This window comes from Manis pentadactyla, chromosome 10, assembly GCF_030020395.1.
Source record: "Manis pentadactyla isolate mManPen7 chromosome 10, mManPen7.hap1, whole genome shotgun sequence".
Lineage (NCBI taxonomy): Eukaryota > Metazoa > Chordata > Mammalia > Pholidota > Manidae > Manis > Manis pentadactyla.
This window is the reverse complement of record NC_080028.1, coordinates 58,275,163-58,288,634: the sequence shown is the minus strand read 5'-3', so window position 1 is coordinate 58,288,634 and position 13,472 is coordinate 58,275,163. Positions and strand designations below refer to the sequence as shown.

The following is a 13,472-nucleotide window of genomic DNA, read 5'->3' as shown; positions in this document are numbered from 1 at the left end:
GAGTTGTATTAACAATTTTACTCTGGACAAGGTTCCTTTGGCATTTCATGTTTGTATATGGCGCCCTCTAGTGTCCAGAAGCTCTATTCTGGAGCTGCTCAGCCCCTGAAGCAATGTCGGGGGTCGCAGGGGAGCGGTACTGGTGCCTGGGGTAGGAAAGAGCTGTTCCCCGTCTCCCGGCTGCTGTGCCTGTCTCCACTGCCTGAGCCAGTGTGCCGGTCACACAGGTATAAGTTTTTGTCCCAGAGCAGCCGGATATGGATCCCTGCTTTCCACAAGCAGCCAGAATCCCAGTCTTCCCAGGAACTCTGCCTGTATTAACTTTCCAACCTGGTAGTCATGCAAGTCTCATGAAAGCACCATGAAATGTAGGTTTGTGCTCCCAGAGCAGATCTCCGGAGCTAGGTATTCAGCAGTCCCAGGCCTCCACTCCCTCCCTGCTCCGTTTCTCTTCCTCCCGCTGGTGAGCTTGGGTGGGGGAGGGGCTCAGGTCCCGCAGAGCCACAGCTCTGGTAGTTACTCCGTTTGCTGAGGTCTGCTCTTTTCTCCAGGTGTGTGCAGTCTGACGCTGTCCTCTTTCCTGTTGCTCTCTCAGGATTAGTTGCGCCAATTAAATTTTCTAATTGTATCCAGTTTTAGGAGGAAGTCTCTGTCTCTCCTCTCACGCCGCTATCTTTTTTTTTTTTTTCCCCTGGATAATTATTTTTTATTGAAGGGTAGTTGACACACAGTATTACATTAGTTTCAGGTGTACAACACAGTGATTCAACATTTATATACATGATAATTCTAGGTACCAGCTATCACCATACCAAGTTGTTACAATATTTTGACTATATTCCTTATACTATACATTACATCATCCCGGTTACTTATTTATTTTACAATTGGAAGTGTGTTTATATATATATATATATATATATATATATATTTTTTTTTTTTTGTGAGGGCATCTCTCATATTTATTTATCAAATGGTTGTTAACAACAATAAAATTCTGTATAAGGGGATCAATGCTCAATGCACAATCATTAATCCACCCCAAGCCTAATTTTCGTCAGTCTCCAATCTTCTGATGCATAACGAACAAGCTCTTACATGGAGAACAAATTCTTACATAGTGAATAAGTTACATGTTGAACATTACAAGGGCAGTCATCACAGAAGCTTTCGGTTTTGTTCATGCATTATGAACTATAAACAGTCAGTTCAAATATGAATATTCATTTGATTTTTATACTTGATTTATATGTGGATACCACATTTATCTCTTTATTATTATTATTTTTAATAAAATGCTGAAGTGGTAGGTAGATACGAGATAAAGGTAGGAAACATAGTTTAGTGTTGTAAGAGAGCAAATGTAGATGATCAGGTGTGTGCCTGTAGACTATGTGTTAATCCAAGCTAGACAAGGGCAATAAAACATCCACGTATGCAGAAGATTTCTCTCAGAACAGGAGGGGGGAGGTTCTAAGCCTCACCTCTATTGATCCCCATTTTCTCACCTGATGGCCCCCCTGGGACTGTGCCTGTCTTAGGTTGTTCCTCCCTTGAGGAATCTTACCTGTCTCTGGCTAACCAGTCATCTTCTGAGGCCATACAGGGAAATGTTAAGTTGGTAAGTGAGAGAGAAGCCTTATTGTTTGAAAAGGTTAGCTTTTTACTTCTTTGCATATTTATGCCCTGTGGCTTCTATGCTCAGCATTTGTCTTGAGGTGTCTTTATCACTTGGAAGAATTATGATACTCGGTAAATTCGATATGTGGCACGAATTCTATTTAAGGGTTGTAATTAGGTAGGAAGAAGAAAAGCTATAGAAGTAGAAGGCAGAAGAAAACCTGGGAAGATTGATTATTTCTTTTTTTTTTTTTTTTGTAGATAATAATTTTTTTATTGAAGGGTAGTTGACACACAGTGTTACATTACATTAGTTTCAGGTCTACAACATAGTGATTCAACATTTATATACATGACAATTCTAGGTACCAGCTATCACCATACCAAGCTCTTACAATATCTTGACTATATTCATTACATCCCGGTTACTTATTATTTTACCATTGGAAGTGTATACTTTTTTTGTGTGTGTGTGTGAGGGCATCTCTCATATTTATTGATGAAATGGTTGTTAACAACAATAAAATTCTGTATAGGGGAGTCAATGCTCAATGCACAATCATTAATCCACCCCAAGCCTAATTTTCGTCAGTCTCCAATCTTCTGAGGCATAACAAACAAGTTCTTACATGGAGAACAAATTCTTACATAGTGAATAAGTTCTTACATGGTGAACAGTACAAGGGCAGCCATCACAGAAACCTTTGGTTTTGCTCATGCATTATGAACTATAAACAGTCAGTTCAAATATGAATACTCATTTGATTTTTATACTTGATTTATATGTGGATACCACATTTCTCTCTTTATTATTATTATTTTTAATAAAATGCTGAAGTGGTAGGTAGATACAAGATAAAGGTAGAAAACATAGTTTAGTGTTGTAAGAGAGCAAATGTAGATGATCAAGTGTGTGCCTGTAGACTATGTGTTAATCCAAGCTAGACAAGGGCAATAAAACATCCACGTATGCAGAAGATTTCTCTCAGAACGGGGGGGTGAGGTTCTAAGCCTCACCTCTGTTGATCCCCATTTTCTCACCTGATGACCCCCCTGGGACTGTGCCTGTCTTAGGTTGTTCCTCCCTTGAGGAATCTTACCTGTCTCTGGCTAACCAGTCATCTTCCGGGTCCATACAGGGAAATGTAAAGTTGGTAAGTGAGAGAGAAGCCTTATTGTTTGAAATGGTTAGCTTTTTATTTCTTTGCATATTTATGCCCTGTAGCTTCTATGCCCAGCATTTGTCTTGAGGTATCTTTACCACTTGGAAGAATTATGATACTTGGTAAATTTGATATGAGGCACGAATTCTATTTAAGGGTTGTAATTAGGAAGGAAGAAGAAAAGCTATAGAAGTAGCAGGTGGCAGAAAACCTGGGAAGATTGATTATTTCTTTGACATATCTTCTTGTAGAGTAACTTCAGCATGGATAGGTTTTAAGGTACTACTTAAATTGCGCACACACATTACCATAATAGGAGTATAGTTACATAACCAAAGCATACCTGTAATTGCCAGCCATCTCCAGTGAAACCAAGAAAACCAGTTAGAAGAAAAGCTATAGAAGTAGCAGGTGGCAGAAAACCTGGGAAGATTGATTATTTCTTTGACATATCTTCTTGTAGAATAACTTCAGCATGGATAGGTTTTAAGGTACTACTTAAATTGCGCACACACATTACCATAATAGGAGTATAGTTACATAACCAAAGCATACCTGTAATTGCCAGCCATCTCCAGTGAAACCAAGAAAACCAGTTAGGCACCTTAGGCATTTGTGAAAACTTATCTATGATATGGTGGATATTGTCCAACTGTACTTGAACAGTCTGAGAGAAATCAGACAAATTAAAACAACCCATTCCTGGGGAATGTTCACATCCCTCATGTTCTTTTAACAGTAAATAGTCTGTAGTTGTAAGATTTTGGAGTGCTACAATTTGCACTTCTCCTAATTCTTGATTGAGTTCCAACAGTATAGATCCAGTCAAATTTGTTGTTTTACTGTATGCACAGGCTAGCTTAGATATCTCCTTCTTCATTCCCATGGCAAGTCCAGGAACTGGTGGGATGAGTGCATCTACAGCTGTAGCAGTGCGTGGATCTTGGGGTTTTTTTTGATGATTATCTCCTGGCATGAGTCTTCCCGAGAGTGCTGATGTTGGAAGTTCTTTTTCATATCTTATCTTAGTTCATTTTCGGGGTAGCCCAATTAGGCTTTGATCCTCTGTATAAACACAAACAGACTCTTTGCCTACACTTTTATATGCCCTTTATATCATTGTGTAGAACTCATTGGAGGTCACCACACAGGAACTGCTTTTTTTTTTATCATTAATCTACACTTACATGATGAATACTTTGTTTACTAGGTTCTCCCCTATACTAGGTCCCCCCTATATACTCCTTTACAGTCACTGTCCATCAGTGTAGCAAAATGTTGTAGAATCACTACTTGTCTTCTCTGTGTTGTACAGCCCTCCCCTTTCTCCCACCCCCCTATGGATGCTAATCTTAATACCCCCCTTTCCCCCCCGCCCCCTTATCCCTCCCTACCCACCCATCCTCCCCAGTCCCTTTCCCTTTGGTACCTGTTAGTCCATTCTTGAGTTCTGTGATTCTGCTGCTGTTTTGTTCCTTCAGTTTTTCCTTTGTTCTTATACTCCACAGATGAGTGAAATCATTTGGTATTTCTCTTTCTCCGCTTGGCTTGTTTCACTGAGCTTAATACCCTCCAGCTCCATCCATGTTGCTGCAAATGGTAGGATTTGCCCTTTTCTTATGGCTGAGTAGTATTCCATTGTGTATATGTACCACATCTTCCTTATCCATTCATCTATCGATGGACATTTAGGTTGCTTCCAATTCTTGGCTATTGTAAATAGTGCTGCGATAAACATAGGGGTCCATTGATCTTTCTCATACTTGATTGCTGCATTCTTAGGGTAAATTCCTAGGAGCGCAATTCCTGGGTCAAATGGTATGTCTGTTTTGAGCATTTTGATGTACCTCCATACTGCTTTCCACAATGGTTGAACTGATTTACATTCCCACCAGCAGTGTAGGAGGGTTCCCCTTTCTCCACAGCCTCGCCAACATTTGTTGTTGTTTGTCTTTTGGATGGCAGCCATCCTTACTGGTGTGAGGTGATACCTCATTGTAGTTTTAATTTGCATTTCTCTGATAATTAGCGATGTGGAGCATCTTTTCATGTGTCTGTTGACCATCTGTATTTCTTTTTTGGAGAACCATCTGTTCAGTTCCTCTGCCCATTTTTTAATTGGGTTATTTGTCTTTTGATTGTTGAGGCGTGTGACCTCTTTATATATTCTGGACGTCAAGCCTTTATCGGATGTGTCATTTTCAAATATATTCTCCCATACTGTAGGGATCCTTTTTGTTCTATTGATGGTGTCTTTTGCTGTACAGAAGCTTTTCATCTTAATATAGTCCCATTTACTCATTTTTGCTGTTGTTTTCCTTGCCCGGGGAGATATGTTCAAGAAGAGGTCACTCATGTTTATGTCTAAGAGGTTTTTGCCTATATTTTTTTCCAAGAGTTTAATGGTTTCGTGACTTACATTCAGGTCTTTGATCCATTTTGAGTTTACTTTTGTGTATGGGGTTAGACAATGGTCCAGTTTCATTCTCCTACATGTAGCTGTCCAGTTTTGCCAGCACCACCTGTTGAAGAGACTGTCATTTCGCCTTTGTATGTCCATGGCTCCTTTATCAAATATTAATTGACCATATATGTCTGGGTTAATGTCTGGATTGTCTAGTCTGTTCCATTGGTCTGTGGCTCTGCTCTTGTGCCAGTACCAAATTGTCTTGATTACTATGTCTTTATAGTAGAACTTGAAGTTGGGGAGTGAGATCCCCCCTACTTTATTCTTCTTTCTCAGGATTGCTTTGGCTATTCGGGGTATTTGGTGGTTCCATATGAATTTTTGAATTATTTGTTTCAGTTCATTGAAGAATGTTGCTGGTAGTTTCATCAAATCTGTATATTGCTTTGGGCAGGATGGCCATTTTGATGATATTAATTTTTCCTAGCCACGAGCATGGGATGCGTTTCCATCTGTTAGTGTCCCCTTTAATTTCTCTTAAGAGTGACTTGTAGTTTTCAGAGTATAAGTCTTTCACTTCTTTGGTTAGGTTTATTCCTAGGTATTTTATTTTTTTTTGAAGCAATTGTGAATGGAGTTGTTTTCCTGATTTCTCTTTCTGTTGGTTCATTGTTAGTGTATAGGAAAGCCACAGATTTCTGTGTATTGATTTTGTATCCTGCAACTTTGATGTATTCCGATATCAGTTCTAGTAGTTTTGGGATGGAGTCTTTAGGGTTTTTTATGTACAGTATCATGTCATCTGCAAATAGTCACAATTTAACTTCTTCTTTACCAATCTGGATTCCTTGTATTTTTTTGTTTTGTCTGATTGCCGTGGCTAGGACCTCCAGTACTATGTTAAATAACAGTGGAGAGAGTGGGCATCCCTGTCTAGTTCCCGATCTCAGAGGAAATGCTTTCAGCTTCTCGCTGTTCAATATAATGTTGGTTGTGGGTTTTTCATAGATGGCCTTTATTATGTTGAGGTACTTGCCCTCTATTCCCATTTTGCTGACAGTTTTTATCATGAATGGATATTGAACTTTGTCAAATGCTTTTTCAGCATCTATGGAGATGATCATGTGGTTTTTGTCTTTCTTTTTGTTGATGTGGTGGATGATGTTGATGGATTTTCGAATGTTGTACCATCCTTGCATCCCTGGGCTGAATCCCACTTGATCATCGTGTACGATCCCTTTGATGTATTTTCGAATTCAGTTTGCTGAAATTTTGTTGAGTATTTTTGCATCTACGTTCATCAGGGATATTGGTCTGTAGTTTTCTTTTTTGGTGGGGTCTTTGCCTCGTTTTGGTATTAGGGTGATGTTAGCTTCATAGAATGAATTTGGGAGTATCCCCTCCTCTTCTATTTTTTGGAAAACTTTAAGGAGAATGGGTATTATTTCTTCCCTGTATGTCTGATAAAATTCCGAGGTAAATCCATCTGGCCCGGGGGTTTTGTTCTTTGGTAGTTTTTTGATTACTGCTTCAATTTTGTTGCTGGTAATTGATCTGTTTAGATTTTCTGTTTCTTTTTGGGTCAGTCTTGGAAGGTTGTATTTTTCTAGGAAGTTGTCCATTTCTCCTAGGTTTCCCAGCTTGTTAGCATATAGATTTTCATAGTATTCTCTAATAATTCTTTGTATTTCTGTGGGGTCCGTCGTGATTTTTCCTTTCTCGTTTCTGATACTGTTGATTTGTGTTGACTCTCTTTTCCTCTTAATAAGTCTGGCTAGAGGCTTATCTTTTTTGTTTATTTTCTCGAAGAACCAGCTCTTGGTTTCATTGATTTTTGCTATTGTTTTATTCTTCTCAATTTTATTTATTTCTTCTCTGATCTTTATTATGTCCCTCCTTCTGCTGACCTTAGGCCTCATTTGTTCTTCTTTTTCCAATTTCGATAATTGTGACGTTAGACCGTTCATTTGGGCTTGTTCCTTTTTAAAATATGCTTGGATTGCTATATACTTTCCTCTTAAGACTGCTTTTGCTGTGTCCCACAGAAGTTGGGCTTAGTGTTGTTGTTGTCGTTTGTTTCCATATATTGCTGGATCTCTATTTTGATTTGTTCATTGATCCATTGATTATTTAGGAGCATGTTGTTTAGCCTCCATGTGTTTGTTAGCCTTTTTGCTTTCTTTGAACAGTTTATTTCCAGTTTAATGCCTTTGTGGTCTGAAAAGTTGGTTGGTAGGATTTCAATCTTTTGGAATTTACTGAGGCTCTTTTTGTGGCCTAGTATATGGTCTATTCTGGAGAATATTCCATGTGCACTTGAGAAGAATGTGTATCCTGTTGCTTTTGGATGTAGAGTTCTGTAGATGTCTATTAGGTCCATCTGTTCTAGTGTGTTGTTCAGTGCCTCTGTGTCCTTACTTATTTTCTGTCTGGTGGATCTGTCCTTTGGAGTGAGTGGTGTGTTGAAGTCTCCTAGAATGAATGCGTTGCATTCTATTTTGTCCTTTAGTTCTGTTAATATTTGTTTCAGGTATGTTGGTGCTCCTGTATTGGGTGCATATATATTTATAATGGTTATATCCTCTTGATGGACTGAGCCCTTTATCATTATGTAGTGTCCTTCTTTGTCTTTTGTTACTTTCCTTATTTTGAAGTCTGTTTTGTCTGATACCAGAATTGCAACACCTGCTTTCTTCTCTCTGTTGTTTGCTTGAAATATCTTTTTCCATCCCTTGACTTTAAGTCTGTGCATGTCTTTGGGTTTGAGGTGAGTCTCTTGTAAGCAGCATATGGATAGATCTTGCTTTTTTATCCATTCTATTACTCTGTGCCTTTTGATTGGTGCATTCTGTCCATTAACATTTATGGTGATTATTGAAAGGTCTAAATTTATTGCCATTGCAGGCTTTAAGTTTGTGGTTACCAAAGGTTTAGGGTTAGCTTCTTTACTATCTTACTGTCTAACTTAACTCACTTGTTGAACTATTATAAACGTGGTCTGATGATTCTTTATTTCTCTCACTTCTTATTCCTCCTCCTCCCTTCTTCATATATTGGATGTTTTGTTATGTGCTCTTTTTAGGAGTGCTCCCATCTAGAGCAGTCCCTGTAGGATGCCCTCTAGAGGTGATTTGTGGGAGGGAGATGTTATGTTTCTTTGTTGCTCAGGGGGTTAGTGTGCCCGGTTTTCCCTGTAATTTCCAGCTGCTGGACTATGACCTGTGTTGTTTCCGTAAAGCTGTTAAGTCCCTGTCCCTTTAAGACTTTCAAAAAGCCCCCGCTTTTCTTTGTCACAGGGGCATCAGCTTCGGCACCCGCTCAGAGGTCTTGCTCCCCTGTTTCCCCAGTATCCAGGGCCCCCCGCCCATGCACTGTGTCTGTGCTCTGGTGCTTGTCTGGGAATTGTTTAATCACTCCTTCATATTTAAATGATATTCGTGCTTGATACCGTGGTCTTTGTTCGAGGCCCTTCTGTTTCATTGCATTAAGTATATCATGCCATTCTCTTCTGGCCTGTAGGGTTTCTGTTGAGAAGTCTGATGATAGCCTGATGGGTTTTCCTTTGTAGGTAACCTTTTTTTTCTCTCTGGCTGCCTTTAATACTTTGTCCTTGTCTTTGATCTTTGCCATTTTAATTATTATGTGTCTTGGTGTTGCCCTCCTTGGATCCCTTGTCATGGGAGTTCTGTGTACCTCTGTGGTCTGAGAGGCCATTTCTTCCCCTAGTTTGGGGAAGTTTTCAGCAATTATTTCTTCAAAGACACTTTCTATCCCTTTTTCTGTCTCTTCTCCTTCTGGAATTCCTATAATGCGTATATTATTCCTTTTTGATTGGTCAGTCAGTTCTCTTAAAATTCTTTCATTCCTGGAGATCCTTTTATCTCTCTCTCTGCATCAGCTTCTCTGCATTCCTGTTCTCTGGTTTCTAGTCCATTAATTGTCTCTTGCATCTCGTCCATTCTGTTTTGAAGTCCTTCCAGAGCTTGTTTTATTTCTGTATTCTCCTTCCTTAGTTCTTGCATATTTCTCTGCAAGTCCATGAGCATGGTTATGACTTTTGTTTTGAATTTTTTTTCAGGAAGACTGGCTAAATCTATCTCCCCAGATTCCTTCTCAGGGGAAGATGTAGCAGATGCTGAAGCTGTCTGGGTTAGTCTTGCCTGGATCATATTTTTTTGCCTTTTCATGTTGACAGGTGCTATTGACTGTCAGCTGGGAGGGCCAAACTTTTCACTTGCTACTGGCCTTTCTTTACTGGGACAACTGCGACCCCTAGTGGCTTGTGTTGGGTAATTGCGTGTAGACTGGGTCTTTGTGTCTTGCCTGTCCGGAATGGAGGAATTTTCCTTTCTGTGGGCGGAGTTTGTCTCAGGCTGCTTCTCTGCTTTCACAGCGCCCGGAGGGGTAATGGAAAGCGGGGGGGCTGTTTGGCTGTTTACCTCCGTGAGGGGTCTCAGAGCTGTTGCCCAGGGGGTTAGTGCGCCCGGTTTTCCTTGTAATTTCCAGCTGCTGGGCTATGACCTGTGTTGTTTCCGTCAAGCTGTTAAGTCCCTGTCCCTTTTAAGACTTTCAAAAAGCCCCCGCTTTTCTTTGTCACAGGGGCATCAGCTTCGGCACCCGCTCAGAGGTCTTGCTGCCCTGTTTCCCCAGTATCCAAGGCCCCCCGCCCACGCACTGTGTCTGTGCTCTTGTGCGGGTGGCTGGGGCTGGGTGTTCGGCAGTCCTGGGCTCCGTCTCCCTCCCGCTCTGCCTACTCTTCTCCCTCCGGGAGCTGGGGGGAGGGGCGCTCGGGTCCCGCCGGGCGGGGGCTTGTATCTTACCCCTTTCACCAGTCGCTGGGTTCTCGCTGGTGTAGCTGCAGTCTGGCCACTGTCCTGCGTCTTCTGGTCTCTCTTTTAGGACTAGTTGTGTTTGTTGTATTTTCAAAAGTATATATGTTTTTGGGAGGAGATTTCCACTGTCCTACTCACGCCGCCATGTTGGCTCCGCCCCACGCCGCTATCTTTAATCCTATCAGAAAGTTGTTTTGTGTTTTAAAAATATGATCTCTAGCAGGTGTGCCTGCACATGCATATACAGACACACTCACAGGCTGCTTGCACTAGAATTAAAGGTTACCAAAGAAAGATAGTGTTCAAGAAGCTAGTAGTGCTTACAGGGTCCTTAAGACTCTTCAACCGTAGTTGAACAATGAAACATAGTTCATTCTGTCATCTGTTTAAAACTCAACTCTCCTTGGGGTAGGATGAGTTGGATCTGTAAGAAAAAATTAGAAATAGATCAGCCTTCCAGGAGAGAAAGAGAAGGAACTAATAACAAAAGAAGGAATCCTAAAATCTTTAAAGATAGAGAGAAACTCCCTTCTAATCCAGTAAAGTTCATTCTCTTTGGATAGAAAGAATTCTTTGGGGCTGAAGTGAGTACCGCTCTGCTGTCTATGTCAATACCTTATTAAGATGAATTATAACTTTAAAAGTGCTTAAGAGTTCCCCCCAAAATGGAATTAATATCCCACTAAGTTCATTTGCTCCCCAGAAGTTATAAGGAGCTTGTTGAGAGAGAGAGAGAGAGAGAGAGAGAGAGAGAGAGAGAGAGAGAGAGAGAGAAAACGAGAGAACACAGCAGTTATTTTCCCAGTATCTACTTGCATTTGAGGTCGGGCCCTGTGTAGAATTTCCAGGATATCAGTGGAACATTTCTGATGATAGGCTTTCAAATAGTCCACATACTTTCATTTTGCCTCTGTCATAGGTTTTCTGTTTAAATGGCAATCTACTAAGGATCTATCCAGTATTTCCAGTATTTCACTTTTATTTCCACATATACGTTGTTAATGGAATTTTGCCCCCTGTCCAGCCCTCTTCCAATCTATTGCAAGCAGCCTATGTCGGGAAGTGCAGGGACCTGGGGGTTGGTCTCCTGCAGTACCAGCTGCCTTCACTGTTTCTCCCCATGCCATGCTCACACCATGCCACATCCTGCTCCATCTCTCATCTAAAGGCTATGATATTATCTTCTGGAAAGGTGGAGACCTCTTCATTTGCTGGTTGCAAAAGATCTCAGAAGTCTGATATGAAAGCATAGGGGCAGAGGGTGACTTAAAGCAGAAGCTACCAGAATGAAGGAGCTATCTGTGACATGTGAAAAAAAATGGAGTGAGCTGGATTATGTAGAATCATGGTTTTAGATGTAGAAGAAATCTTAGAGGTCATCTAGTCTAGTGGTTCCTGAGCCTGGCAAGAGCATCAACTGAGAAATATTAAAATACATATATACATACACACACAGGCAGGAATGAATTTACACCACATCATGCAGGTGCAAGAAATGTCACATCATTTATCTAAGTCAAATGAAAGCCCTTCTGACCAAGGTAGGGATTCAGACCCTTCTCTCTGGGTTGTGTAAGTGTTCCTGGGGACTTTTGCATGGCCATAATAGTCAGCTATTGATGCAATGATGTTGTATTGCAAGCTCAGTGACTTATAACAATAAATTTATTTCTTATGTTCACAGGTCTGAGGTTGAGCTCAGGTGTGCTGCACGAGTCATTCATTTTTCTTTAACCAACAGCTGTCGAGAACATGTTCTTCTCATGGAAAATGCCAGGAATGCAAGAGATCATAAAAAACCTACTCAAGTCCACTCCAAGCCTCTGCTTCATTCACACCCATCAGAATAAGTCATGTGCCCAAGGCCAGTGGCAGTGGGGGAGTATCCCCACCACAGTGGGAGGGCACTGCAAAGTTACATGACCAAAGGCTTGGGCGCGTAGTCCTATGACAGATGAGGAAACTATTGGAGCAGTGATGCTTACCTTCATCTGGCTTCTGAGACATCTTACTCCTGGTTTTCTGCCTGCCTCATTGGGGATTCCTGCCATGTTTCTTCTGTGGGTCCTTCTTTTCCCAGTCTTTATTCAAGCATTCAGCACTGGCAATTCCCAGGGCTGCTTCCTTTGCGTTCTTCTCTATTTGCTTATATCCCCTTGTTCGTCACATGGGAGACTCATGGCTCTATGTGCCAAGGGCCTCCACGTTTCCATCTCCAGCCAGTTCTGAGCTCCAGATGCCTGAATCTCCACAGATGCCCAACAGACATCTTAGACTCAGCATGGCCCTTCCAGAGCTGCTCTCCCTACAGCCCTCTCTCTTTCAGTGACTGGAAAATCCACCCTCCCGTCATTCAAGCCAACAGCCTTGGAGGCATCTTGAGTCGTCTCTTTCCCCACATACCCTTATCTGATCTCCAGGCAAATCCGAAAAAAAACAGAACCTTGCCCCTTCTTACCACCCTCACTGACTGCCCGCTTTGTCTGAGCCCTGGTACCTGTCACCTTGACCACTTGGATAGCCTCCTAACAGGTCTCCTTGTTTCTCCTTTGCCACCCACAGTCTAGTCAGACTAATCCTTTTGAGATGTAATTCACATCAAGTTACTCTTCTCTCAAAACCCTATTTCACACAAATTAAAACTCCCAAATCTTTGCAATGCCCTGCAACACTGTCCATCTGTTCCTAACATCACATCTGACGATGGTCTCCTACTGTTCTCCCTCTAACTCACTCTGCTCCAGCCATCCAGCCTCCTTGTTCCTTGAACACCACGTGTCCTCTGCCTTGGTAGCTTGGCTTTCTCTTCTCAGATCCTCTTCGTGCAGATACCTGCTTGTTCAGACATCTGCCCCAGGTAGCTCCCTCACGTCTATCTAGTGTTTGCTCAAACGTCACCTTCCCAGTGGGACCAAGTCTGGCCAGTATGTTTAATACTGAACCTGATGCCTGCCCCCGGTCCTGAGAGAGTATTCATGATTCCCCTTAACTGGTTCTGCTATTTTTCCATAACATTTATCACCTTCGAGCAGTGTATCATTTGCTAATTTATTATGCTTACTGTTTATAAGAGGACAATTTGTCCGACAGATGGAGGTAAGAAGTCTTGGGGAAAGGACATCTTTTTTGTATTCAGACTAGAGTTCCATATTTGCTAGCAGTAACCTTCACTTGGTGCAAATCCATAGATTACTGATAGAATCCACTTCTTTTTCTCATTCGCCCATGATAATAAGAGTAGGACTATTTGATTTCTAATCAATTGTAAACACCATTGTAAATGTGGGTGCTGAAATTTCAACAACAGTTGCAGACATGGACACTGAAGTCACACAATTAGATGTGATCACACTGATAAGATTGTATTGATGTTTATTTTAGCTTAAACGAAAACACTCAGCTTCAAGTCTGGGGGATGTTTCTAACATTGTTACTTGTACACCTTGTGAA

At 41.2% G+C, this 13,472-nt stretch overlaps 1 protein-coding gene across 2 annotated transcripts in view; it reads left to right on the top strand.

The window, feature by feature from the left end:
* LLPH (LLP homolog, long-term synaptic facilitation factor) overlaps nucleotides 1-13,472 on the top strand; it is a 183,671-nt gene that overhangs the window by 44,449 nt on the left and 125,750 nt on the right. Inside the window, exon 4 of one of the 2 annotated variants that reach the window (XM_036894998.2) lies at nucleotides 11,707-12,022. The exons of the other annotated variant lie outside the window; for it this stretch is intronic. Coding sequence (XP_036750893.1) covers nucleotides 11,707-11,872 — 166 coding nt within the window. The 3' untranslated portion in view covers nucleotides 11,873-12,022. Of the gene's footprint in view, nucleotides 1-11,706; nucleotides 12,023-13,472 lie in introns of those variants that run through there. 2 annotated transcript variants of the gene reach the window in all.